Source organism: Chaetura pelagica, unplaced genomic scaffold (assembly GCF_000747805.2).
Source record: "Chaetura pelagica isolate M959 unplaced genomic scaffold, ChaPel_1.0 scaffold46, whole genome shotgun sequence".
Classification (NCBI taxonomy): Eukaryota; Metazoa; Chordata; class Aves; order Apodiformes; family Apodidae; genus Chaetura; species Chaetura pelagica.
Genome location: NW_009954102.1, coordinates 2,963,836 through 2,991,155, shown reverse-complemented (window position 1 = coordinate 2,991,155; position 27,320 = coordinate 2,963,836). Strand labels below are relative to the sequence as shown.

Below are 27,320 nucleotides of genomic sequence, written 5' to 3'. Positions count from 1 at the left end.
GCTGAACCAAGCACAGGCTGACATACATATACTCAAAATAACCTACTCTTTCACTTGTTGCTGTATCCAGTGGGCCATCATATTTCTAGTATCCTGTGTTTTTTGTGTGTTAGATGTGCCCTTAATTAGACTTGCCATGTAGACAGCCCACTCCTACATGAGGTTAAGCTGCTGTGTAAATAAATAAAAAGTAGGAAAGACAGCTTTTGCTAAAAATAGAAGCTAGGTTTAAAAACAGTGTTTTGGCCTTGGGCTTTTACTTAGGGTTTCAGAAAACAGAACAAGCTCTTTGTTTTCCATTACTTGTAGAAAGCGTAAAAATAAAAATATTACTTCTCATCTAATTTTGCATTACTTGAGTGGTTTTTAGTAAACCCCTTTTTCATTTAGAGTAAACTGCTATAAATTATGCTGGGATGGGATCATTACCAGTATTAGTCAAAATATTGATTTAACTGAAGAGCTTCTGTGTTCTGACCTCTGTGATAATACTTGAAACTCAGAAAAAAAAGCCATCAGAGCACATTTTTGAGCAATGATTTTGTTTCAAAAGGTTATGTTTCATACAGATGATCAAAAAGGCAATATGGTACAGCCCACTTAGGATACCAATTCAGACCGTCACTGTCAGCCACCTGGTAACTTCACTACAGTAGCATTAGTAATTTTTAGCATTTGAGGTTACTGACCAACTGCCATCAAAATTACTATCTGTGGATTAAAAGACTAGTCAGTCTGTTAGTTAAACTGTGTTCATAGGCAGTTGACTCCATAGGTATTTCTTGCTCCAAACAGGCACAAAACCAACTACATCTGAAATGGATCTATGATATTATCTTAACTTTCTCTTACAGTAGGTTTTAAATGCATTTCAGTCTTTTTAATGTGTCTTTGCAGTGTCTCTGCCTGATGGATACTCTCTTCCACATGTATTTTTCATGCAGGAAACTAATGCAGAGAACACTAGAAGAAACCAAATGGGGAGTTAAACACCTAGTACTTGGTGGGCTGGTTAGGGCTGTGAGTTCACTGCCTCTGGTAGCTGCTCCTGAATTATTAGAGGTGGGTGGCTTGTGCCAGGAGCTCAAATGCTGTCTAGGGCCCTGTCTCAGTGGTAAGCCAGTCCCCGTTGTGTGTCTGAAGCCTGCTGCCAGGAGATTTAGCTTATTCCAGTCTAAAGCTCCATTTCAAGTCATCATATAAGGAGTGTAAAAGGTCAGAGGATCAAACTTGAGTATGAAATTGAGACCTGAGATAATAGCATGGATGTAAGAGAGCAAGTGATACTAGTACCTGGACATCTCTTTTAGATAAGCAATAGGCATGTGTTCCTTTGTGCTTTCTGCCTCTTTTCTGTCATTCCTTTTTTTCAGTATTTCTTCTCACAGTCTTTTCAGTCAAGTAGTCCAGCTTAAACTGGAGTGGTGTAACTTTAACATAGCTTTTAGTTTAGTGGGTAGAGTGCTTTTCTAGCAGATGAAAGAGCTTAGATTGGGGAACTTGAGAGCCATGTCACCCACCTCATGAGCAGGAGTTAAAGATGCCCAAATTGCTGTAAATTCTTACAGGCACCAGGTCATCCTTGCCTTGTTGACTGGCCAGGAATTGAATAGCAAAGTCATCATTATAAGTTATTGCCCAGGCTCCTTTAGGAGGTTCCTAACAAAACAGGAATGAAATTGCACAATAACCTCGAACCATAAAGCTTTCACTTGATCTTCCTCTTTGTGACTGATTGACAATGATAAGAACCTGCATAAATGGTGATTGTTTATGCAAGTGCTAGTAGTCTGTGTTGACACATGCATTTCGTGTTTTTCCTCGTTCCGTGGGACCTTTTTTGTGTGTCTTTATTTTAAGATAGGAGATTTTGAATAACTGAAGGTTCTTACTGCATGATAACATGTATGATAGTTTGTCTTGGGTGAAGGGACTGGGCAGTACTGCTATTGCAGGTCCTGATCTCTCAATGTAAAATTGGATTGATTTAAGCTGATTCAGTGCCTTGGGTTTCATTTTGTTCTGCATGAAGGGATTCCCAATGCTGGGTGCTGTGCCACAAAGCTCCATGTGTTTCCACATTCTTCTCTGGTTCCTCAGCTACACATGAGCCTTCACATCCTTTACATGTGCTTCATGTCAGTCTATATTTACCAGTGTTGGTAACTTAAAATTAATTTTTTTAATTTGGTGGGTTTGGTTTTTGGTTTTGTTTTTAGTTTTGGCTTCTTAATATATTTATTTCAGAGTTTTCCAAAGCAGTGGGGGAAAAAAAAATAAAATAAAAAATTGAAATTTCTATAATTTAAACAAAGGACTTTTTTTCTCTTATGTTGCAGACACAGATATTAAGGAGCTAGAGGATGTTTTTGGACTTAATGGACAAGTAGAGCATAAGCTGAACTTCCTCAAAAACAATGTATCAAAAGATATAAAGCTGGTACTGATTGCTCATTCTATTGGTTGCTACATCACACTGGAGATGATGAAACGAGCATCAGAACTTCAGGTACATTCACCTTCTAGAGTGGGAGTGTTATCACTAGCAAAGCAGTGCACATGCTTCATTTATGGGTAATGCCATGTCTTTCCTATGGAAGCTCTATTCTGCTGTACACAAACTTTAATTTCAAATTAAATGAAAACATTAGTGACTACTCCTAATAATGGATATTAAAGTAGTTGGATGTAAAATAAAGTTCTGACTCTGAATTTGGATCTTTAAATGCCCCTGCAATATAAATAACTGCTAATGATGATAAATATATTTAGGACTTACTTGTTGTCTTCTCATCTTTAAATAATTTATAAAGATATTGCAATTACATTATGTTAGTACATCAAAAATTAAGACTGGTTATGATTTCAATAGGAGCTATTTACCTCAAGGCAAGCAGATTGCTGGCAACACATGGGGAAATGTATGGAAAAGAATCATTATATTGATTGTGCTGAGTACTATTATGAAGGATGTTTTTAAAATGTGATACATATGCATATATCATTGCTTTTGCAACTCAGTCTTGGTTTGTGTAACTTGATGAGAGTGGGAGGAGTTACTAAATGTTCTTGTGTATCTGTGTATTTTTCCTTGTCACAGTGAAGAAATAAGAAGGCTGAGGCAGGACCATGTCCTTGCAACTCAGGAAGTGGCAAACTGTTAGTGCTCTACTAGCAGATGAGGAATGAAGAGTACTGAATTTCTATTCAGCAGATGAGGAATGAAGAGTACTGAATTTCTTTAAGTATTTAAGTATTCAGTCTTGCTAAGTCATTGCCTCTTCCTTGCCATTATAAAATCTTCAGTGGAAGGAAGTGTAGTGTTAGTGTAAAGTCTGTGTTTAATATATGCATGAGTATGTTCTTCCACTTCTTCATAACCATTTCCAGTCTACCTGTCACTCTTTTGCCATTAAAGAAAACAGCAACAAAAACCATGAAACATGAAGTTAGCCCGATATATTTCCACGAGAGCATTGCACTTTGTGATTATAAACAAGGGCACTTTTTTTTGAGACAGAACTTTTATTACTGTCCTATCTTTTCAAGAGGGAGGATTCTAGAAGATACCATATGCAGCAATTTGTCCAAAAATATCTAATTTTCTCTGGTCAACAGCTTTATTTCAGAAATTACTTTATCTGGTTTCAATTAAACTAAGAATTGTTGAGTAATTTTTTCACACCTGGCTCACTGGATACTGGCAGCAGTTTGGAAACATGGGGATCTTTGGGACAGTTGTAGGCTGCATGGTGCACTGCGTGCATGAAGTTAATGTTTGACAAGCTACATTGAAGATGCATTTAACAATAGAAAATATTTGTGTAAGCCAGAGTGTTGTGCAACCTTTGTCCCTTTGCCAAAAATAAGTTAACTGTTAGGTTTTATAACATATGAAGTGTGATAATAAGAAACTTGTGTTTCCATCTCTTTCTTTATTTTTACTGGAATATTTGATTCCCACAAGATTTTGAGAACATATGTGTATTTTAGTAGCTAGATCATTTGATTTTGTTTTTGTGTAGTTCTTGTGTGATACTCTTTTATTACATAAGTTTGGGTTTTGGTCTTAAATTGTTTGCTTTAAGGACCTTTGATTACTTAGAGTTTATTATTCTGAGCTAGAGGTTAATGTGTTGTATTTATTGTTTAGATAATTCAGTAAACATTTAAATTTGGAGTGTATGTTTAGCAATTTAAACCTGTTTCATAATCTTACCAGATATAGACTAGATTATACCTCTCTTGTACAATGATGAGGGAACCTGCAGAATTTCAGCTAGCATACATGAAAAGGACAAAGTACTATCTCCTCTTTCCTTCTTGCTCTTCAGCTCTCACTTTTGAGTGCTAATAATTTCTTGGGCCCTTGTGCTCTCCAGATTAATGGGCTGCTGTGGACTTTTTTTCTTCAACTTCTGTGAAATATGCTTTCTTGTTTCATTACAAGAGAAATTAAAAAGGAATTGCTGGTTTACACCAGGATAAATTCAGTTTTGGACCCCGTCATCCTTTTTTTCCTGTTGACTCTCAGGGAGATTTCTATTAACCGTTTCTTCAGGAGACCCCTTACCACAAACTTAGCCTTAGGCTGATGGCTTTAGCTCAGTCTGTTCAGTAGAGATGGGCTACAGGTTACATCCATGCTTGAAACTAAAGTGGGGCTACTACATGGATTTGGGTACTGGGCCAGCTGTGTAGTGATATTTTGGACCAGTCTCTAAAGACAGTTTTTGGCCCAGAGCAACTCTGAGACAAGACCCTGGCCAGGTTCTGAGCTTGTCAGAAGCCCAGGGCCATTCCCTGTAATTAATTTGGATCCCAACATTCTTGTTTTAGGCAGGTAGAAAGTCAGCCATGTGGACACAGAGCAGCCCATGCCACCCTGTTCCATGGCAGGCCCAGGGAATAGTTTCTGGCCATTCTGTTTGCTGGCACACATGTGACTTTGAACACTTCTGTTCTCATGGTGGGCGTCAAATCTTAAAAAGACATCCAGACCTTGTCAACCTGCTAAATGTACAGCTTACTTGGTACTTGGTCTTAACCATCATCTTCCTCACTCTTCATTCAGCCTGCAGAATGAAAAATGAAACTGAGTGACAAAATACTTTGTTGTTGGAACTTGAGCCTAACTCATAAAGATGCTCCAACCTCCAGGCATCCTCTTCTAAAATACAAATCCTTACTTGGAGAATTTCCTTGAAGATGTCACTGCTGAGTCTTTCCTAAAATAGTCCATTTAATCATGACATATTTTTGACATATTTTTTCGCTTCTGCCAAAAGCTGAACTGGACAAGGAGATAGAATTTAATTTTGCCACTGTTGGCAAATGCATAATTGGCCATCATAGCAAAAAAAATCCCACCTGCTAAATGAGTTGTTTTTCACGTCTTTGTATGTGATGAAAATTGTTACATATGGGGAGGGAGGAGGGAGTTTGTAACTTGTTCTGAAATGGTATAAAATCTCACTTGGACAAATACTAGATTCTCTCACTGCTGCCTTTCTGCCTCAAAACAAGTTGGTTCTTTTGTCTCTGGTTAGTACTTAGTTCCTTTCTGTTGAAGTACTTGGAAATTTCCCTCTAACTTTAGTGAAAGTAGAATTAGGCCATAAGAGAGAGAAAACATGTCAGAATTCCTCTGCTAAATGATTTATTGTGATACAAAATTCAATGCAGTGACCCTTTACATCAATAATTTAGTTTCAGTTGCTTTGAAAGCTTTGTTACGAGTTTGGGAAGCACTTCCATAATGTTAGGAAAGAAAAAAAATCACCATGTTTTTAAATATGGGTTTTCTACAAGAAAACAAGATTATTCAGTACAGCATCACTGGAAATCTGGAGGGACTATAAAGCTATGGAATTAAAAGGAGATTTTTTTTTTATCAGTACAGAAAGTGCCTAAGCATGTCTGACCTGCAAGATAAGGGAATCTTTTCAGCAGCATGAATGGGTGAGGGAAAGACTGTATGAAGGCAGTGACATTTATTCAGTTCCTGTTTGCTGATATTATAACCTAGACTGGTGGTGTCATCACTACAGAAAATATCTTTTGAAAGGACACTAATTTAGCACGTTCTAACATCCTTAGAAGTTCTAGTGCTTTTTGGAAGTAGAAAGAAAATGCAAATATAAACACATCTGAGGTAAACAGGAATGTGGAGGGAAGGAAGGAGGGAAGGAAGGAGGGAAGGAAGGAGGGAAGGAAGGAGGGAAGGAAGGAGGGAAGGAAGGAGGGAAGGAAGGAGGGAAGGAAGGAGGGAAGGAAGGAGGGAAGGAAGGAGGGAAGGAAGGAGGGAAGGAAGGAGGGAAGGAAGGAGGGAAGGAAGGAGGGAAGGAAGGAGGGAAGGAAGGAGGGAAGGAAGGAGGGAAGGAAGGAGGGAAGGAAGGAGGGAAGGAAGGAGGGAAGGAAGGAGGGAAGGAAGGAGGGAAGGAAGGAGGGAAGGAAGGAGGGAAGGAAGGAGGGAAGGAAGGAGGGAAGGAAGGAGGGAAGGAAGGAGGGAAGGAAGGAGGGAAGGAAGGAGGGAAGGAAGGAGGGAAGGAAGGAGGGAAGGAAGGAGGGAAGGAAGGAGGGAAGGAAGGAGGGAAGGAAGGAGGGAAGGAAGGAGGGAAGGAAGGAGGGAAGGAAGGAGGGAAGGAAGGAGGGAAGGAAGGAGGGAAGGAAGGAGGGAAGGAAGGAAGGAAGGAAGGAAGGAAGGAAGGAAGGAAGGAAGGAAGGAAGGAAGGAAGGAAGGAAGGAAGGAAGGAAGGAAGGAAGGAAGGAAGGAAGGAAGGAAGGAAGGAAGGAAGGAAGGAAGGAAGGAAGGAAGGAAGGAAGGAAGGAAGGAAGGAAGGAAGGAAGGAAGGAAGGAAGGAAGGAAGGAAGGAAGGAAGGAAGGAAGGAAGGAAGGAAGGAAGGAAGGAAGGAAGGAAGGAAGGAAGGAAGGAAGGAAGGAAGGAAGGAAGGAAGGAAGGAAGGAAGGAAGGAAGGAAGGAAGGAAGGAAGGAAGGAAGGAAGGAAGGAAGGAAGGAAGGAAGGAAGGAAGGAAGGAAGGAAGGAAGGAAGGAAGGAAGGAAGGAAGGAAGGAAGGAAGGAAGGAAGGAAGGAAGGAAGGAAGGAAGGAAGGAAGGAAGGAAGGAAGGAAGGAAGGAAGGAAGGAAGGAAGGAAGAAAGAAAGAAAGAAAGAAAGAAAGAAAGAAAGAAAGAAAGAAAGAAAGAAAGAAAGAAAGAAAGAAAGAAAGAAAGAAAGAAAGAAAGAAAGAAAGAAAGAAAGAAAGAAAGAAAGAAAGAAAGAAAGAAAGAAAGAAAGAAAGAAAGAAAGAAAGAAAGAAAGAAAGAAAGAAAGAAAGAAAGAAAGAAAGAAAGAAAGAAAGAAAGAAAGAAAGAAAGAAAGAAAGAAAGAAAGAAAGAAAGAAAGAAAGAAAGAAAGAAAGAAAGAAAGAAAGAAAGAAAGAAAGAAAGAAAGAAAGAAAGAAAGAAAGAAAGAAAGAAAGAAAGAAAGAAAGAAAGAAAGAAAGAAAGAAAGAAAGAAAGAAAGAAAGAAAGAAAGAAAGAAGAAAGAAAATATACATATGAAAATATATCTATATGGAAGCATATACAAGGAAGCACAGGTGGTCTGAGCCAGCAATTAGACTGAAATTTGCTTTATTTGATGGTATACATGTGCAGGATCTGCATAATCCACCTTGAGCAGATGGCAAAATGCTGACAAGTGTGTTCTCTCAGTGATGCCTCAGACAGTATCAATAAATCCAGTGGAGCAGCCACTGAGGCAATTCTAACTTGGTGCATATGCAAAGCTTGTGCAGCTCTCTTAATTGGAAAAGGTGAGGAGAAATGTAGATGATGAATTGAACCTGACCAAATAAACAAGATATTGTGTCTTTGAAGCATCAAGGAATTTTATACAAAGATTTTGGAGAGGTTTTGTTGCGGGGTTTTTTAAAAGGAAAAAAGAAAAACAACCTTCATATGGAAACCTTCTCTCCTTGTGGTCTGAGGCTGCAAAGCAAAGAGCAAATAGTGGGCTAGTTCATGGAAAACAAAGGTTTGTGCCAGAGATACTGACTTTGAACTGAGACACTCAGGCCACCAGCCTGAATTTAAAAGCTCAGCAGAACTTCAGAAAGCCATCAGTGAAAGACTGGTAACTGTGGAACAGGGTTGAGAGTGTCAGCTCACCCAAAAGATCACTAGCAACCATTATTTCCACTGGCTTGATGACAGACTCTTTAATCCTAACAGTCATATTGTTTTCTACTTCTACCTTTCCCTGCCAAAAGAAAAACCAACCCAACAAAATATAATTTAAAAAAAGCTTTAAAAAATACAAACTGTAATAGAATGCAGCAATCAACAGGCAGGCAGGATTTTTTGTGTATCCCTCACTGGGCACCAGCTTTGGCATCATGCTGAGGTGGCATGAGCAATGAATTACTGGCAAATAACTAAGACTACAAGCTGAAATATGGTCATCAACTTGAGAATGGGTTTCAGTCATGCTGTGAGGCTACCTGAGCATTATTGCTTTGTGTCTGTCTGGTCTTCTCTTCTCTGCTTTCTTCTCTTAAGCAAAGAATTTAGCTTTTAGTAATACGTTGTGTAGTCTGTTACACATGAGTCCATCTTCTTACTCTTATGTTGGCCAAATACATTGTAGTCAACAGAGTATAATTGCCTGCTAGTTAACAATCCATTTGCTCTAAGATGAGATAGCAGTAGCAGCTGAGTTGTGGATTTGCCTGGCTGAGTTCATTATCTGACCAAAATATCTGTCAATATTGAAACTCAATACAAAAAAAGAAAACAAAAAGCTTAAAGGTTGCAATATGACAGTTTTAAGAATAGAAAAAAGGGATATGCATTAAGTAAAACAAAATTAATGTTTAAATCCACTCATTTTGTATCTATCACTGTCAGTTTGTTTTATCGTTCAATCCCTAAATGTCTCCTAAAAAGTGAAACAGAGATACTGGAACAGTAACGTACAGTAGGTATTAAAGCTGTCTTGCCTTCCTGAGAAGCCTTTTGAAATATATATATTATTCATTTTAGTGCTGCCTTATATGTATAATGGAAAGAAATGATGCATTTCTGGGAAGTGCAGCTGTGTGTAGACATAACACACCCTGTGTGGTGTTTGAAGTGGGTGAAGCAGGTAGATCTCACCTGCTTGATCCTAGAACTTGATTGGATTATTAGATGACATAAAGTTCTGTACTCTTCTGAATCAGGAGAGGATAAGACTGGTAACCAGTAGAGAGATACTAGAGAGTACAAGTGTGAATGTGATGAAAACTGGTGCCTGGTGCAGTTCAAAGTCAGACTTGACACCATCAGCAGCAGTAAGACCCAGCAGAACATCATTACCAAGCATGTGGATGTGAGTTTCTTTTCTTTCACACTGATCACATTTTTAAGAGTGAGGATTCAGAGTCAATAATAACATTGCCTTAAGATCAGCTTGTTTAGATCACTGGCCTTTAGTAAAAAGGCCTGAGCAAAAAGGGAAAAAAGAAGTCTGAAGACTTTCTGAGGAAAATCATATTGTGTTCATTACTTTTACTAAAACATCAGCTTCTGTCATCTTCTTTAACCTGTGTGGTTTAACTCTCAGTTGAATATAGAAACAATATGAAAAACAACTTTTTAGTCTATGATGATTCCAAGTAGGGAAGCATTAGAGCAGTAATTTTGATTTCAAGACACTTGAATTTATTTAATAACATTGTGTTTATTTCACTGCTAATGAAACATCTGATTTCTTTTCAGATGTATGTAGTCAGAATTCAAATAAACCTATAAAAATTGTTTTTTCTAGGAAGTGAAAAGACGTTAAAGTAGCCAAATGTACAAACAGAAAAGGAAGAAAAATAAACTGAAAAGCAGAATCTGTGATCATTCATCAAGAATCCAAAGTAAAACATGAGATTGAAGAGGAAATGAAGGACTAAAAATAAAAAGATGGCTAGAATGGTAAATGGCAGAATAACAGGATTTGTTAAGTACTGTGGATTTTTACAGTTCTGTTCATAAAATCTTGTTATTTTGAATCTCCAAAAATTTGGATTCATATCATAATAACTAAATGAAACGATTCTATAAAAATGAAGGAATAATAAACTTACAAATAAGTGAATTTCAAAAACAATTAGGATTTATAGCATACATTTTCAAAAGAGCTCAACACCCTGTGGAAGGCCAGATTTCCCAGAGAACCTTTTAGGCTGGCTGGTGAGATCTTTCTGGAATTCTGGCTGCAGATGTATATGCATAGCACTTGAAAGTCAGAGACTTGTCTCTTTGGAGAGTTGGACAAAATGGTCAAAATGATCAAGGTACATTGCACATTCCTTGAACTCGTTTTGGTTTTCTACTGCAATTAATGTGTTTTTACAGGAGACAACAGAGCTAGAAGGCAGCCCTTCTCATGCGCATTTACAATGGGGTAGATAGAAGGGGAAACAAGTTAGAGCCACTTGTTCATGGAAGGAGCATGTGAAGGGTCACTGGGGAGTTTTTGAACATAGACTTTGCAAATATGTAGTTAAGCTTTGAGTGTGGCTGTAACTCTAGTAACCAGAGCTGTTTCTAAAAGCTGTATATTAAATTATAATTTTGCTGGCAATTGTGAGCCCTTAACAAAAATTTAAACTGCTTCATCAGCTCTTGCCTCTCCTTACATGTAATATTTACTCCAGCACTGTAGGACTTGATTTGGGTCTTCTTGCTAGAAGAAGTTACTTAGAATGGCCATTGTTGTAATTTAAAGCATTTCCTACTCTGCCATATTGTAATTTTTTGTTCCTCAGGGTTTACAATGAGGTCTACAGATGCTTACTTTCCACTACAGTGGAAAAATGTGTTCCTCTGCATTGGCTTCTGTACTGAGGATGGTGTGTCCTGGTGTGTCCTGTGTGAAGAGTTCACTGCAGGAGTGTAAGGAATCAGAAAAAGACAAACCTTATACAAAACACCAGATCTCTGAGCTTAGTTGCATATTCACTTCATTTAGGGCATTTTTAATAGATAGATTTAACAGATACATACTGGATAATTTTATTTTCCCTGTCTTTTTTAGTAATATTTTGTTTACTGCTTATTTTAGAGGAGTTTTTGCCAATGCCAAGATGAGTTTTTTCAGATACCTGAGGGTGTGTTGATGTCTGCACACCTATGTTGGGAGAACTAAATCAAGCCCTAGATTTCTTCTTCAGAATCACTCTCTGTGAAAAGGTTATCTTCAAAATCAAGTGTCATACAAGTCCACTTCCTTTTCCATTAATTTCAATGTGTAAATATTTGTTTTATTTCTGTTGTTTGCATACAAGTCTTCTTAACTGTGACATGTTGGAAAAAAATCGTTGGAGCTTGCCCTTTTATGTAGAATTCATTGTTAGGGATACATTTAAGTGGAAGTCCAGGAAGAACAAATGTATTTAGTAAACTTGTTACCTTGCAAATCCTGTAAGAAAGTTCAATTAATGTTAATGAAAATTTGCTGTGAAGTACTTTGTCACAGCGTTTCTAGACACTGGAAAATTGTAAGATCATCCCATTTCAAATTCCAAAACAAAGCATAATTGTCAATAAGGGGTAGAATAAGCTGAGTTCTAATTGTTCTTGAAAACATTAAGTATCTGCTCCTCTTATTTCAAAGCAACAGTATGACTGCCGTAAGTGTATTTTACTGAAATGAAAGGTATAAAACCCAAATGTCAAGAAATATAATTTGAATTGTGACCTTGAACAGCAGCTGGTAGAGTTCAGACATTTTTATCTGGCACTGGCAATTGAAAAGTATTATCCAAATTCTTGTTTTGAGTTGCACTAAAACCCTTCCTACCCCATGACCAGTTTTATTTGCATGATAAAGTAGATATGATAATTTTGCTTTTTTGCAGATTCCTGCCTATAATCCATTTGTCATAATAATCAAAGTTAGGAGCAGTCTATAGGATTGCAAGGGAAGGAATTTTGTATTTCTCCCTTATTATTTAAAATTCTTAAGATTTCTGGGAAAGTCAATGCAAGGATGAAAAAACAAGGTGACTGCGAGAACTCTTCACTCTCTCCTCTGCCTTTTTCTCTTCTGATACCCTGACAAGATTTCAGAATATACGTTCTATTTCAAACCTCAAATATTCCTTGTTTCTTTTCTTCTTTTCACAAAAATAGAAAATATTACTTTCTTCTTAGTGTATACTTCCTGGCTCACTCATCCTTCTGCTCTACTGGATCCACAATTCAGGAAGTGTTCTGCTCTTCCTCCTCCAGAGTATGGCATTAAATAAGCCACATGAAATTGTTAAAATGGTAATGGAGTGAACCTCTTCCAACATCAAACGTCAATTCAGCTTTCTTTATCTGTCTACTCATGCTACTGTCCTTGTACCTATGGGCCTGGTTTGACTGGATGCCCTTTTGAGGGCTGACTTCAGTGAGTGGTGCAATAAACCCCACAGAAATGTCCTGAATGGGGCACTTAAAAACAGAATTCCAAGGATCTCGAGGCACTGATGGAAAATCGTGGCCTTGCCTTTTCATTGGCAAAATGAGATTATAATTGTAGGGCTGGTTTCTCATTCACCTGATTCAGCCACTTTTCCTTAAACTGAGTGTATTGTCATTGAGATTTATTGGTAGGTACAGCTGCACAGTGATGACTGTGAAAGCAGTTGCTCCAAACCAAGAGAAAATCTAATTCTTAGTACTTTCTTTCTGTTGAGCCATCTCTCCACTTGAAGGGCTTCTTCTTGGCTCATCCAAAGTGGTAAGTCCCAGATCACGTCCACCAGGATCCCAATTACAAGTCCCTGTGCTGCAGGGGTACCTGCAGATGCAGTACAGTGATCTCATGGGAGTGCTACACTGAAAAAAAAAAATATAAATCCCACCCTGCACTTCCAAATGAAAACGGAAAGAATTTCTCCTGGAAAGTGGCAGCTGTGTTCTGAGATTCATGTAATGGGAGCAACTGAAAGCTTTATGGTGTGTAACTGTGACACTGCATTCCAACATAAGCTTCTCCCTGCCCTTCTTCCAACCAATAAACTATTCTTCCTCTCTTTTCACTCTCACCCCTCCTAATCTTCTTCTGTTTATATGCTTTAATCATAATAGCAACAAATCCATCCCTGCTGGTATTATCACACCGTTGCAAATTTTGGCTGTCTCCTTTGGCACTTCCCTTGTAGATGGAATGATATTACCCACTTTGATGGGGCTTAATTCTCTATGTAAAATACTGCTCTGTCAATGAATATTTTCTCTATTAAACTATTTTCAGTCCAACAATAAGATACAGATTTTTGGGAGAACAGTTTTCTCGTTATTACCTTAACCCATAAAAAGGCTTTTTTTCTTTTGTTTTTTCAAACATTTTGGGCAGGTCTTCAGTTACCCAAATATTTGTAGTTCAGAGTAATTTGCATTTCAGCCCTGTGAGACTTGTAAATGTAATGAACAGTCTGTGTGTTTAATATTTTTAATATTTTTAATAATTCTTAAATAGTTCAGTATGTAACTGACCTGTTGAGAAGCAGTTTGCAGTGTCTCTTAAGAACACTTCTGAGTTCTAGTCTTTTGTATGTTTAGCAGAATTCTGGGCTTCATCTGGAAAAATTCTAGAAGTGCTCCTTACTGGAAAATCTTTCAAGTAATGTGAAACAACAGATAATTTTTTCCTGTGCTGTGACCCACTTGTAAGGTGATGTGTGGATGGTCCCTCTCCCATTGCTATTATACAAGTTTCAGCATTGGAAGTCAGATATTATGGAAGGTACTAACAACCTTTTGAAAGGTATGCTTGAAAGCATATTGAGTTGAAAGGGAACTGTCAATGGTCTCAATTTACTTCTCAATTCAAAAGGTATTCTGTAACTACCATGGTTAGTGTTTTAGGGCAGCCATGGTCTTCATCTGTCTGTCCAAGAATAAAGAGGTAAGGGAATGTGGGCCCCAAGGGCTGAGCATATTGTGTCTTTGGTGAGATCTACATATACTGCAGGCTGTCATATTTAATAACTGAAAATTCAAACTTTTAAGCAGAATTCATTCATGGGACAGAATTAAGGCCCATTACACTGTTGAAAATGTTGCCACTAGTTTCAACAGGATCAAGGTCAGACACCTGGCCGTTCAGTAGGTGGAATCACAGAGGACCAGAAGCATTCCCAGAAGCATTCAATGGAATATCAGACATGCTCCAGTCTCCTTAGGGGTCTATCTTTTTTATCTTTTCTCTGCTTGTCAACAGCCACACTGTTGGCAATGGAATTTCTTACTCTTAGAAGCTGAAGTTAGATACTCCCAAGATTTACACACCTCTCACTTCCTTGCTACTGAAAGATATATCCTGAGTTGTTAATTAGACTCTGCAGAATGAGCTTTAGTGTGCTCCTAGTAACATTACACAAAGTTTAACACTGCATAACTCTGATTATGATTCACATTTTAAAAGTACTCAACATCTGTAAGGCTCAGAATCTCAGTGGAAAGTGGCCTTAAAGGAGACATAAATTTAGTCCCACTTCACTTTGGCGCAAATGACACTCAGGCCTAAGGGTCTAATCATTGTACCCACATCGTTGCACTGGAGGCTGCACTTTGAAATACATACATTTATTTTTTTTTAAATGCAGGTCCTTAAATTATGTTTCCATCCAAGTAGAACTGCCAGGAAGGACTAAAAGCTTGGGGCATTAAAGACATACTTCAAATAAAATAGGATAATATATGTTAAATAAAGAGGGTGCCAGGTCATGGAAAAAGCTTGAGATCACTGTAGAGGGTTTTGAACTGATGAGAATGTTGCCTGCTATTTATATCATCAGGTAGAACCTGAAAAAAAAACACACCAAAAAAAATATTAAAAAGCAAACAAACAAAAACAAACAACCCCCCCAAAAAAACCAAAACACCAACAACCAAAGCAACCGAACAAACATATACAAAAAAAAGGAAACGCACGTTTTCATTCATTTGAAAAATATGTGGTTTATATATAGTTGAACATATTGAGTCAAATTCAGATGTTGAATGAGGTGTAATTTGTATTATAATATTGGCTATATTCAGTGTAAGAAACTTTTAAGTTAGTGTGAGTGATAGATGGACAGACCAGGAAGAAATGCATTTTTTTAAATGGCGTGGAACCAGGTACATGATGATGGTTGGATTCAGTGATCTCGGAGGTCCTTTCCAACCATGACTACTTTGTGATTCTGGGAGGCATGTTTGTGAAGTATCCTGAAGAACTAAAACAGGTGATACTTTATGTGTTTGTGCAAATCAAAATACCTAAAGACATTGGATATATAGTTGTCTGAATTTGTGTTATCTTGAATCCAGCCTATTGTAGCCTCCAAAGTTCTCTCTTTTGTAACTCAAACGATAGAGACAAATCTAAGCTGACCAGCTCCCTTAAAGTCAGTGATAGTTGTGACATTTTATAGAGGTGAGAAGGGGTCTGCGTGGATTGTACCTGTGGTCACAGAGAAACAAGAGTGGTGACTCCCTCATGCTTTGCTTAAATCCAAGATAGAGGTTTAATTGAATATCCCAATCTATTAGACTATGCTATAAGCAATTTTAGCAGTCATAGAATCATGGAATCTTAGGGGCTGGAAGGGACCTCGAAAGATCATCTAGTCCAACCCCCCTGCCAGAGCAATGAAAACATGAAAGAAGAATACATCAGATGCCAAGAGGCAGAGACATCCCTGACATCAGACAAACGGAAGCAGCACTCAAACAGGAAACAGCCCTTGTCACACAGCCAGCCTGAGCTCAGGGTGTGATGCAACACAATATTAAGGCAACATTGTGTTTTTAAAAGTAGGTTATGAATTTCTAGTTGCTTCACTTTGCAGATCTCTAGAGAAGACATGGATTGGAGTTTGGCTACCACTTCTCCCCTGCCTCAGCTCTTGCTGACTGTGCTCCAGTTTGACCTTTGAATGACAATCTGGCCAAGGAATAAGAGCTAGAAGGTTGAGAAGACAACCATGGCAGCAGAGTGCTTTAAGGAGGCAGCGTTGTCTGTTGTACACATATTGTAAAAATTGAAAGTCTTGGCATGTGGGAAAGGAACTTAAAAATGTTATTGTCATTTTTTCCATAGTTACTGTTTCTTACACATCTCTTGTGTCATATTTGCACAGATAAAGTCTAAGAAATGCCTGCTTCTCAGTGCATGTGTGGGGTCAGAAAGTGTACAGTAAAGGGCTAGGGGTCTCCATCAGTGCTCTTGAGAAGATGAATGGCATGTATCACCATGAACAGAACTCACACGCATTTTAGTTCAGCACAATGTGGTTTATAGGACTGAAAAGTGGTACTATTGAAAAGGTAATGTCTAATCAGTTGTGTTGAAGAAAGAGGAATTAAGACTGAAATACATAGAGGGAAGGCCTGGGAAGTAATAAGGAACCTAAAGTGATGCAGGATCTCAGCATATGTTAGCTCATTTAACCTCACTAAACACCAAATGTGTATAGTGAGGGCCTTCTATAGACATTACAAGGAGTAAATACAGAGAAAAAAAAAAGAGTTGTTCTATTAGAATGCAATACTTATAAAGAATCAAGTGGATATAAATAAATGCAGATATTGGAAACAGACTTCTAGACAAGAAAACATTAAATATGAACTAATCATCCAACTAAGCAGGAGCAAGAAAACAATATTGGTTTTAGTGAGTGTGAGTAGTTGATGGAAAATATTATATTAAAAGGTAAGAGAGTATGTTTGTTATGGTTGCTGTAGTTTTTGCACCCTGCATAATTAGATAATTTAATATATTTATGTATTTTAACTGTAATTTTTCTATATTTATGTATGTATTAAATTTAATTATTAGTATAAAGTATGTATTATATTTTAGTACCTAAACTCCTCTTTTGGATTTTCCCATACTTTTCCAAGATTTTTTTTTTTTTTTTTTCTCTGACTTGGGGTATAGCTTCTTGTGGCCTTGGATACCTTCCTTGGAAGCAGTAAAGACTGACCAGAAGTAGCCAGTATTTACAGTGTTTCCCATAATACTGAAAGTCTTGTAGATGGCAACTGGTGTGTCTTGTTTAAATGCTCACAAAACAATTCATCTAAGGTTTGAAAATCACAAAGGAATTCTCTGTATTTTCTTTTGGTAGCATTTTCTGTTGGCTTAAAAAAAAATAAAATCCTTTCCTGGGATTTTTTTAGTATTATGAGTTACATATAAGAAAGGGGAGCCTATGCCAGTAGTAGTACTGTCTGCAATCTTCTTATTCTGGATCACTGGTTTGGGGGGGTTGGATCTATTTCCAAAGCATAAGAAAGTATATAATTGGGTGCTGGAGGATTTCTTAGGGCTTGATGGGAAGGAAATGGATTTAATTTAATGATCAGCCTTGTTCTGGAGTGTTAACGGTTTCGTTCTTTGAATTAGAGAGAAATACTGGTGTTCTCAACTTCATGTTTCATTCTGATTTTTTGGAGTAGGGGTAAGGACTTTGTAAGAAGGGTATAGAGCTCCTTGAGCGAGTCCAGAGGAGGGCGACAAAAATGATCCAAGGGCTGGAGCAGCTCTGCTGTGAAGAGAAGGCTCTAAAGTGACCTTATAGCAGCTTTCCACTACCTGAATGAGGTACTCATATGCTAAAACTAGTGTTTAAATTATTTTTCTGTATAAAACAAACCAGGGCCTGTCCTGTGGCTCTAGGCAGTAGGTGGCAAAATAGAGCTTATGTTCTAATAGTGAAGCTTCCTCCTTTCCCCCTAGCCCCAAACATGATTCCTTCACACACATGTATGAAGAACCCTTCCTGCTCTGCACTATTTTATAACAGGGAACATTCTAGCTTGCTTTGGCCAAAATCATGCCAGACAAAATACTGAAAAAAGTTTTGTTTCTGGAGCCTTAAGTCCTAGTCCAGTTTAGCTGACCAGTATTGAGACTGTGATGCAAAGTGGAAGCCACCATCACAGAACCATAGAATTGTCACAGTTGGAAAAGATCACAGAGTCCAACCATCCACCCAGGAGAAGGAAAACAAACAAACAAACAAACCCCCCCCAAAAAAAACACAAACAAAGAAACTAAGCCCACACAACCACATACCCCACAAAACCCACAACACCACACAACCCACAAAAAACCCCACCATGCCCACCAGAGCATGCCCTGAAGTGCCACATCTACACTTCTCTTGAATAACTCCAGAGTATCATAAGTGATAATTTTTTTTCCTACTAGTTCCACCTCTTTCTATTTACAGAAGGCATAAAGGGGAAGGAATCACATAGGACAGTCAAAATCAGTGCTTCTGATATGTTAAGTGGAGGTTATTTCTGTACTGATACCATGAAGTAAACTGTTTGTCATACTCCTGTTCTGGTCATAGCTCAGCTCTGCAGATGAACCTACTTTTCTGTGTTAATGAATTTGCTCTTTTAGTGTAAACCAGCATTAATATTCATGTAACCAGTGTGCTGGATGGGAATCTCTAGGCATTGCTGTATTTATTCAGCAAAGAATCAGAAGCATGTACCTGGGCAGTGTGTGTATGTGTGTGTGTGCATGTGTTGGCCTTGGCTTGTGCCCAAGGCAGTACCTAGACCCAGCACCTTAGAGGCTACCACACAGAAGCTGTCAGGCAAAATCCAATCCAAAGTTTACTTGGTAAGTGGATCTTATTGACTGCTTGCACACTTTTTTGCTTAGTTCTTAAATGAACATTTGTTATTTACTAATGTTTTGTTTCTACATCACCCTTGTTTGGGTCCATATCAATCTAAAAGCAAAAGAAAACAAATAAAATCCTGACTTTGGAATTATGTTTGTCTTTGAACATGTTACTCTATCTTGTTGCACTTATGCTACCATGCTCTTACCTACATAAAAAGGCTGGCTGGGTCATTGTGTGCTTTAAATATGGCATTAAGTTTGGTTCTCCACTGAACTGTAATTTCTTCAGATACTGCGAGAGAAATTGTCCCTCTGAACATGTGCACCTCCTCCCTGTGCCTTCACAGCCCTGCACATGGCAGTTCCCTTGAAGAGCTCAGTCCTTAGCTGGCTCCTGAGTATGCCTGTGAAAACTCTACTGAAAGTTCCTGTGATCAAGAGTCTTGATCACATCTCTTCTCAAGCTATGAAAACTCAAATAACCCTCCTTGAGTTGAGCTGCTAGATATTGCTGTGGCGCTGTCAGTGGCACTGGAAAAGTTTGGTTTTCCTAGGGAGCAAGAATTCCTTCAGCCCATCAGAGAAAACGTAACTGTGTTAGTATTTCAACAACACCTTCACAGAGTTGCAGACACTAACTGTGCATTTGTTTGGAAAACACACTAAGCTCTGCAGGAAGCAGATTATGCTCCTCGTATGCAAATAATTTTCACAGAAAATTTAAAATCCTCCTTTCTGTTACTTCATGTCACAGATTGTTTTGTAGCACAATGTCTGGAGTGAAAGAATAGGAAAGAATTCAATTAATCCAATGCTAAAGTGAAAATTTGGGCTCTAATAAATAGGAAATGTGGAAAATTTAAGGTAAAAGCATGAAATGAAGTGCACATGCTCGTCTCGCAGCAGTATGTTGAGAGGGGGCATTAAAAGATGGTAACAGATGACTCTTAAAGCCACTAACAAACTAGGCCACCATGACCACATTTGTGGTAAAAAAATTATGAACGTTTCTACGTAATGTTGGTTATTTCCCTTTTTTTTTTTTTTTTGTTTACTTCATTGTTCTACAGAAACAGTTTAGTTACCCAAAAAAGTAAACTTCAGTTAGAGCAGAGGATTGCAACTTTTACCATACAGTTGCTTTAAATCTTCCTCCTTTCACAATGTATGTTTCAGGTGGAGTCACCTAACTCAGGTTATTTGTCCATGAAAATCATGCTTGGTCTTCTCTTATTGGGACTTAATTCTTACAAAGCACTAGGAAAGTTTCAGTGGTGAGATTCTCTATTAACCATGTTTGAGATACCTGTTCTGTTGCCTATTTAATACTCCCAAACATTCATTTGAGATCGCAGCAGATCCGTAAGACAAAAGAAAGCACACACAGGAAGCTCTTGCTTCATACCAGGAGTGAAATAATTTTTTGTTCATTCTTTAGGGTTTTTTACTGTCATGAAATCATGCAGGTTTGGTGATACTGAGCTGTGACAGGCAGCTTAATGATAAACCAAATGCGGAAGAAATTATTCAAGATTTTAAAATATAACTATATAATATTTATTATATTATACTATACTAGATATACAATTCATGAGTGAGCAAAGTGATCTGTCAAGTCCAGAAAGTCCCACTCTGGTGAGTGGAAAGCCCAGGCCAATGTTGTCTGGTTTGTCCTGTGTGTTTTCTTGGAAATCTGCTCAGCACAGCTGTGGTAATAAAGAAGGGAATACTTCCCTGACCCTCATTGTTTTTCCTGCAGGCTTCTGCATACTGAATAAAAGAAATGGTGATTAATGTGGCCCTCCATGTCAAGGGTAGACTATAGATTACCATTAACTGCATCATTATGTTATCTTGAAAAGTTTACTAGGTTGCACCTGACAGATAATAGCTTTTTCTGCCAACACAACAGAGGAATAATAAACTAATTTATGGGATGAACTAAAATCCATCAGAAGAATTGTTATTTGTGACAAAGAAAGAGCTTTTGCTTTCTCGGTTGTGGAGGAATTCTCCGTAAAACTTCCTTACTTCCTTGGTGCTTTTCTCTCCAGCCCAGTGACCTGGTGCTGGTGCTGGAGGGGGGTGTGTGGCTGCAGGGCCTGCAGGGCTGTGCTTGGGAGCTGCTGCCCTGAGCATTGGTCAGTTTTACAACCTGAAGAGGTTGCTTCCTTGCTTCTGCTGCTGGGTTCATCTCTGCCACTTCCTCACAGGCTCCAAGTTGCGTAACAGCACAGGATCTGAGCCTGATGTTCTTTTTGTTGGTGGTCATTACATTTACCATTTCTACTCCCCCAGTGATGAAGAACAGATTATTAAGTAGGAGCAGACACCTCCCCAAACCTTCCCTGCTCAAAAGTCAGTGAGAGCCTTCAGCAACTGCTGCTTCTGCCATTAAAGCAGAGTGAACTAGCAGGTTATTTCTGAGGAATTTTCACTTTCTGGGGGTGTAGAAGGGATATTTTCTTCAGTGGGTCAGAGTCTTGTTTTACAACTTCATTAGAGAGACCTGACCATGCCTTAGAGGTGTCATGGCCAGGGACAGTCTATCCCTTGAGACCCAGGGTACAGGACTGAGAAAGTCTGGCTGGAATGAAAGAATTCACCTACTTGGAGTCTCTGCTGAAACAAACCTTTTAAAAAGGCTCCTGCTCATTTCTGTTGGTCAGTGTCTGCCTTTTCACCTCCTGCCTGCTTTCCTCTCCTTTTTTGTTCCTCTGAGCAACACATCACTCTAGATTAAGAGCAAATGGCATGATGTCAGCCCTCTCCATTTAAACATTTTGGTAAAATCCTTTGCTGATGTGGTTGGCACTATTAAAATGTGCAGTGATAAGCAACAATTTGTTGTTAATTTGTCTTTTGTACTCTGTTCTCATTTTAATGAAAAAAAAATAATAAATTCCAGCTGTTCTTGTAGTTCCTAAAACATCTTGACGTAACCATTATCCAGGGAAGACCTGAAGGTATTCAGTTGTCACCTTCTCATTTGTTTTAGGTAGATGACAAGCTGGATAGAGAGCCCAGATGTGCAGGAATGTGTGTATCTTTTCTGTAGGTAGTTTGGAGGAAGCCTGTTGTATTCTTTACATTTATATTAAGCAGTGATCACATGAAGTAAATCATAATTATTTAAGAATTCTGCCTAAACAAAGCTTTTGGTCAGTGCCCTGCTTTCAGAGAATATACATGCAATATTCTATACCTTGAGAGTTCAGTTTTCCTATGAAATAAGCAGCTTCTCTTCCTTCTGTCTTGTGAAATTTACTCTGCAGGTCATACATACAGTTGATGGACTGACAGCCCAAGGCTCCAGAGTATATAAGCAGTGACAAAAGTAAAAATCAGAAACTCCCCACACCTTCCTACTATGGGGTGTGCTGAGGGAATCAAGGTCAGTGGGTTTTAGGCTGATCTGTTCTCTGAACGCATGCTCAGATCATGCCCTGGTCATTTTTTTCAGTGATTCCACTCAACTGGGGACTCGGAGCTGCCTTGGCACCCACAGGGAATAATGTGAAGGGCTTGCAGGTAGTGTTAGTTTGTTGTTGTTAATGAGATGTAGAACTTTTCAGACACTTCACATGCTGTATTCCCTTGAACCATTCAGGTCTTGAGCCCTATTACAGAGTTAAAAATTAATGCTGAAAGTAGAAGCAGCTGCCTGGTGACTAACCCAGAGAGTAACTGCGCCTTCCACATTGAACCCTGATGTCTGCGTCATCTGGAGTGTTGAAATCTTGCAATTTAATAGCATGTTCAATAAATAACAGTTAAATAGGTTGAATGGCAGTTTTACAAATACTGTTTATTGTCACAGCAATCAACAGTGAGAATTCCAGTGCGATGTAAGAATATATCTGCTGGTTTTATCTGGTTGACTGAAGAAGAGCAAGGGCAAGTGATTTGACTCACAGCTCTCAGCAACCCGTGGGCACAGGCTGTGTTTGCCTTCCCTAGATTCACTGGCCAACTTGCAGAAATCCCCAGATCCACTAAGTCTCTGAGAACAGTGTCTCTGCTTCCCCAGCTCTCTGTGTTCCCATGTGCTTAACCGATAAAAATCACTGGACTTTGAATTGGGGGTAATTTAAACCAGGTGAATCTGGATTGCTCTCTCTTTAGCTATGCTTAATATTTTTGTACTTTGGCTGATTGTTATCACAAGAAACTTGTATGGTTAAGTATGCAAATGGTTTCCATAAATAAAGGGGTCTTTAACTTTTACCCATTACTTGATGGTATATAAAGTGGCATTTATAGGTGGGGCAATATTATGAGAGGCAGTGTCCTCCATCTTCAGAATGACTGGTCTTAAAAGAATTCTGAAAGTGGTAACTTGCATATAATTCTCTGCCATCTACTTTATTTCAACCAGTGTAAATTGCATATAGATAAGATCCTGGCATTTGAAAAGTAAAAAAAATATAAATTCAGCATTTGAATCCCATTTATTTCCTTCATTTTACCTGTAGCTTCCTACTTCACCTATCTCAGGAGACAAATATGACATTCTTTTTTTATGAAAATGTTTCTCATCATAGTAAAATATGTTTAACCTGCTGTATCTGCAGTTACATTGGAAAGAAGTTGAACTACATCTTTAAACAATTCGACAGTCAAATGCACATTTAAAAATCTTGGCTCAGGAAACTAGCAGCAAACTAATAAATAAATAGTTGATAAGTGTGTGAAAAATATGAATTCTAGATTTTTCTATTGCCTACAAAAGATTAAAAAAGAAATATTTTTTTTTTAAATTATTCTCCTTCTTAACCAACATCTTTTAAAACTGCTGTGCCATTAAAAAATGCAGGAATTCATGGGACATTATAACAGCTTTCGTGGTTTGTCCTTATTCCTCCAAGGTTTAGCAACTTCCCCCAGTGGTTAGTACATCACTCCAAGCAACTAATCCTGTATCTATAAACTGTAATGTCAAAGGATTAATGTGTGCCTGGGAACGCAGGTCAAATCTGCTTTAGATCACAACAGTTTGAGTTCAGCTCCTAGCTGAAATATCACAAAACTACCATATAATTTAGTACAAGTCTTGCATTCCTGTACTTCAGCTGCTGGTTGCCTTTAATAAAAAGAGGCCCAGGATTGATTTCCCTGAGAATGGCTTTTTCTTTGTCTAAGACCAAAGTAGTATCAGCTGGAAAGTAGAAGCATTTCTTAAAATAGCTCTGTGTTATAAATAGCATAAATAGTCTGCTTTTGAAATATCATGGAAAATACAGTATTGTAAATTACTGATATTTCCTGAATTTCTTCTGTTTGATGTGTTACAGTGCCCAGATTCTCTGAGCATCTCATGTTGGCATGTCCTGCCTTCCCCTGCAGAGCTGCGGAGACTAGTGGTGCTGCACACAGATGCAGTGTGCACCTTAGCTGAGCTTCATGTGACACTAAAAACAATTATTTTAAAATACTTTTCACAAAATAAGTAATTTAATTTGTGCAATATGTAAAGTATGCACAATAAGCAGACACAAATATTACTACATCTGTTTTGTCTAGGTTGAGACACCAGCAAAGCACAGCAATTTATACCTTATTGTCTGCAAATGTCATATCCAGAATCTCTCTCTATTTTTGACACTTCTGTGAGGTGCTGTGGTTGAGTGGCTTGGAGGGTTTTTCATATATGAACTCCTGTAATACATTTTTACTTTCAGGAAAAAGTGGTTGTAACCCTTTTAGAATATTTGTGTGTTCTTAACATTGAAATATAATTGAGAGTACATCAGTTAATTCACTCTTGCTTAGTCTCGGTTAGTTTTAAGAACTAACTTAATTCTATTGTAAGGCTACAGTGTATTCTATTATCATGACACTAAATAATTACCAGCTTTAGAATATGTCTCTTTCATGATAACATATAAAAAGCAATATTGTGTACCACTGTAACAGGTCTTAGTGAAGAGGCTGTGTGCTTAGGTTCTTTTTCATACCAAGTTTACCTATGGTGAACTGCAAACTGAAAACCCTGTGTGTTGTCAAACTGTAAAGGCACCACCACAGTGACTGACAAATTGTAATTAGGTTGATTGGTGTACTTAGAGAAAATAGTTTACCAGGTGAAATAAAAAGCAGTGTACTTCTGCTGACATAAAAAACCTGCCTGGACTGCAATGATGGTTCCTGCCTGCTGCCCTTGGTGGGGTCACTTGCCTCTTGGGGCTCAGCTCCCACCCCGGGACACTTGCCTCAAAACTGATGGAATTGAGCATTTCATAACCACGTTCTTACTTGCTTTTAAAAAACCTAACCTGAGCACAAGACAAAGCCTGCCTACAGGTCTAAGGTGCAACACACCTGGAAACCCAGCTTCATTTCAAGTGGAGACTCATTTGAAAATTCGGTCTCCTAGGCTGGGATGTCTGGCTGTGCTGCAGGACTTGGCTGACAGTGGCTTTTCTCATGGTCTGACAGGTTCTTCGCTCTGTGCTGCTGTTTCCAACCATAGAACGGTTGGCTCAGTCCCCTCAAGGGAAGCTGATGACTCCTTTGCTGTGCAAACTTCGTTACATCCTGTACATGCCTGTCTACCTGCTGTCCTTCCTACCAGAGGGAGTCAAAGCCTCCCTGGTGCGCTTCGCTCTGCGAGGGATGAAGACCTGTGATGAATCTTCCATAACAACCTCCATCAACCTCTTCAGTGTGGACTGCATTGGTGAGCCTGGCTTTGTTTTTTTTTTGCTTCTTCTTTTTGCTGCACCAACTTCTGTGTGGTTCTCATTTGGTAAACGCTGATGTGGTTTTGTGGGCAAATGTTTCATAGCAAAGCACGAACAGGTCTGAGCTTTTCTCAAATTAAGACCATGGGTACAGGAAAATCTCAAATGAGTTGATTTTGAACAAAAATTCTTAAGGGGAAAAGGACAAGTAAAGTATTTCCCCAAAGAAGATGTATTTCTTAATAAAACTGCCTTATGCTATTAACAGTATCTCACATAATTAAAACAGTGTTTTACAATCTAGTTTACATTAATTATGTCTGCTTATTTTTTGTATTTCATTCATATTGGATGGTGCAAATAAATCAGTAATCAGCTTCACAAAGGGTTATTTGCATCTGTTTTTGAAAGCTGTAATTTAACCAGCTCTGTAGTTGTTGTCATCTGAACTGAAATATTGGTTAAATCAGAGAAGGGCCTTCAGCCTACAAAGACATATAAAGGTTACTTTATGCACAGAAGAATTTCAGCACTTTTTGTGTACACAGAGAAAGGCAGAAGATTAATGTTCCTCCCGTGCATATTGTACACATATTTTGCACACTCTAGCAAGAGGAACAACCTTCAGAAAGGGAATAATTTCAGATCAATTATGTTAAGTTTAAAATGAAAACCAGAACATGGACTGTGCTATACTCCAGGTATTTTGGTAAGTTAGCAGTTGAAAACAATTTGGAATAGAATAGACGTGCTAACGCAGTAATAACAGCAAGAAGGAAGTTTTGATTGCATTAATAGTAGTAAAAACACATTCCTACATTTCCAGTTGTGCTCTGCCTTCTATCAGTTGAATTCTACCTACTAATCATCCAGACAGATGGGCCAGAGCCACTCAGTGGTTGCAGCGAGGTCCTGGACCTGTCATGGGTGTCAGTGGATGTATTGGTCTGTACAGGAGGCTGGCAGTGGGATAGTGCAGAGGCTGGAAGCAGAATGAGCAGGGAGGATTCTTGCTGCCCAACCTCAACAGCCCTGCATGTGATCTGCAAACCTGGCATCATGAGAGCCACCCCGCTGCAGTCCCCTGTGCCTGACAACATCAGGCTGCCAGTTGTTGATACAAAATTCTGATAGGATTCATATGGTCTGTGGCTTCAATTCCTGTTAATTGATGGCAGTTTCATGATGACTGAGGAGAAAGCAAGTATGCAGTCATATGTACACTAGGCTTTCAGGCTTCTTCCTTTGATAATTTAATCTCTGAGAAAGGTATGTGAAGGTCTGTGGGGTCACATCTCCACAAGCCAGGAATCCTTCTCTGGTCCCCACAGATAAACTTTTACCTCTCAAAACAGGTTATCCACATCGAGGGTTGTATTGGAAATGGTCCTTGTCCTGCATTAACCTCCAAAAAAAAATGTGGCCAGCCATTGTTTGTGAGTGCTGTTTGGCCCAGATCACAGCAGTGGCAGGAATAATTTTAACATAACAGAATTTGTGTGCTGCTGTTGGAGTCTGACTCTCCAAGCTCCTTAGTTCCCAGGTGAATGACCCCTGTTGGTGTGTGTGTGTCAGCCTGTTGCAATTTTCTGGGTGCACCAGTGTCTGATCTGTGTCCAAGCTGTAAGGTAAACTGAGGCAAGAAACCAGGCTGAAGGCTCTTGTGAGATGTGGTCTCTGCCTATGTTCAGTTCATTGACTGAATTAATTATACCAGAATTAAAACCCTGTGTGCCAATGTCTCGTAAAACTCACATAAATAGGCCTTGTTGATGCAACTAGTTCCTTTGGGCTTGTGATAACATCTCTCTTGAGCAGAATGCCTCTTTGGTTTCATCTTTGGAAACTGAGGGTTTTTTACAGCCCAAATGACTCAAGACCACGTGGGTGGACTAATAATCTTAGGGCTTTCTGGATGTGGCCTGTTAACCTTCTCATGTATTGTTTGTGGACAAGAGAAGATCCTACATTCAGCA

General features: G+C 38.7%; 1 protein-coding gene across 1 annotated transcript in view; it reads left to right on the top strand.

The window, feature by feature from the left end:
• Positions 1 to 27,320, top strand: part of LOC104392935 (chromosome unknown open reading frame, human C2orf43) — an 85,255-nt gene that overhangs the window by 30,015 nt on the left and 27,920 nt on the right. Inside the window, exons 3-4 of the mRNA XM_010002381.1 lie at positions 2,340 to 2,509; positions 25,100 to 25,340. Coding sequence (XP_010000683.1) covers positions 2,340 to 2,509; positions 25,100 to 25,340 — 411 coding nt within the window. The remainder of the gene's footprint in view (positions 1 to 2,339; positions 2,510 to 25,099; positions 25,341 to 27,320) is intronic.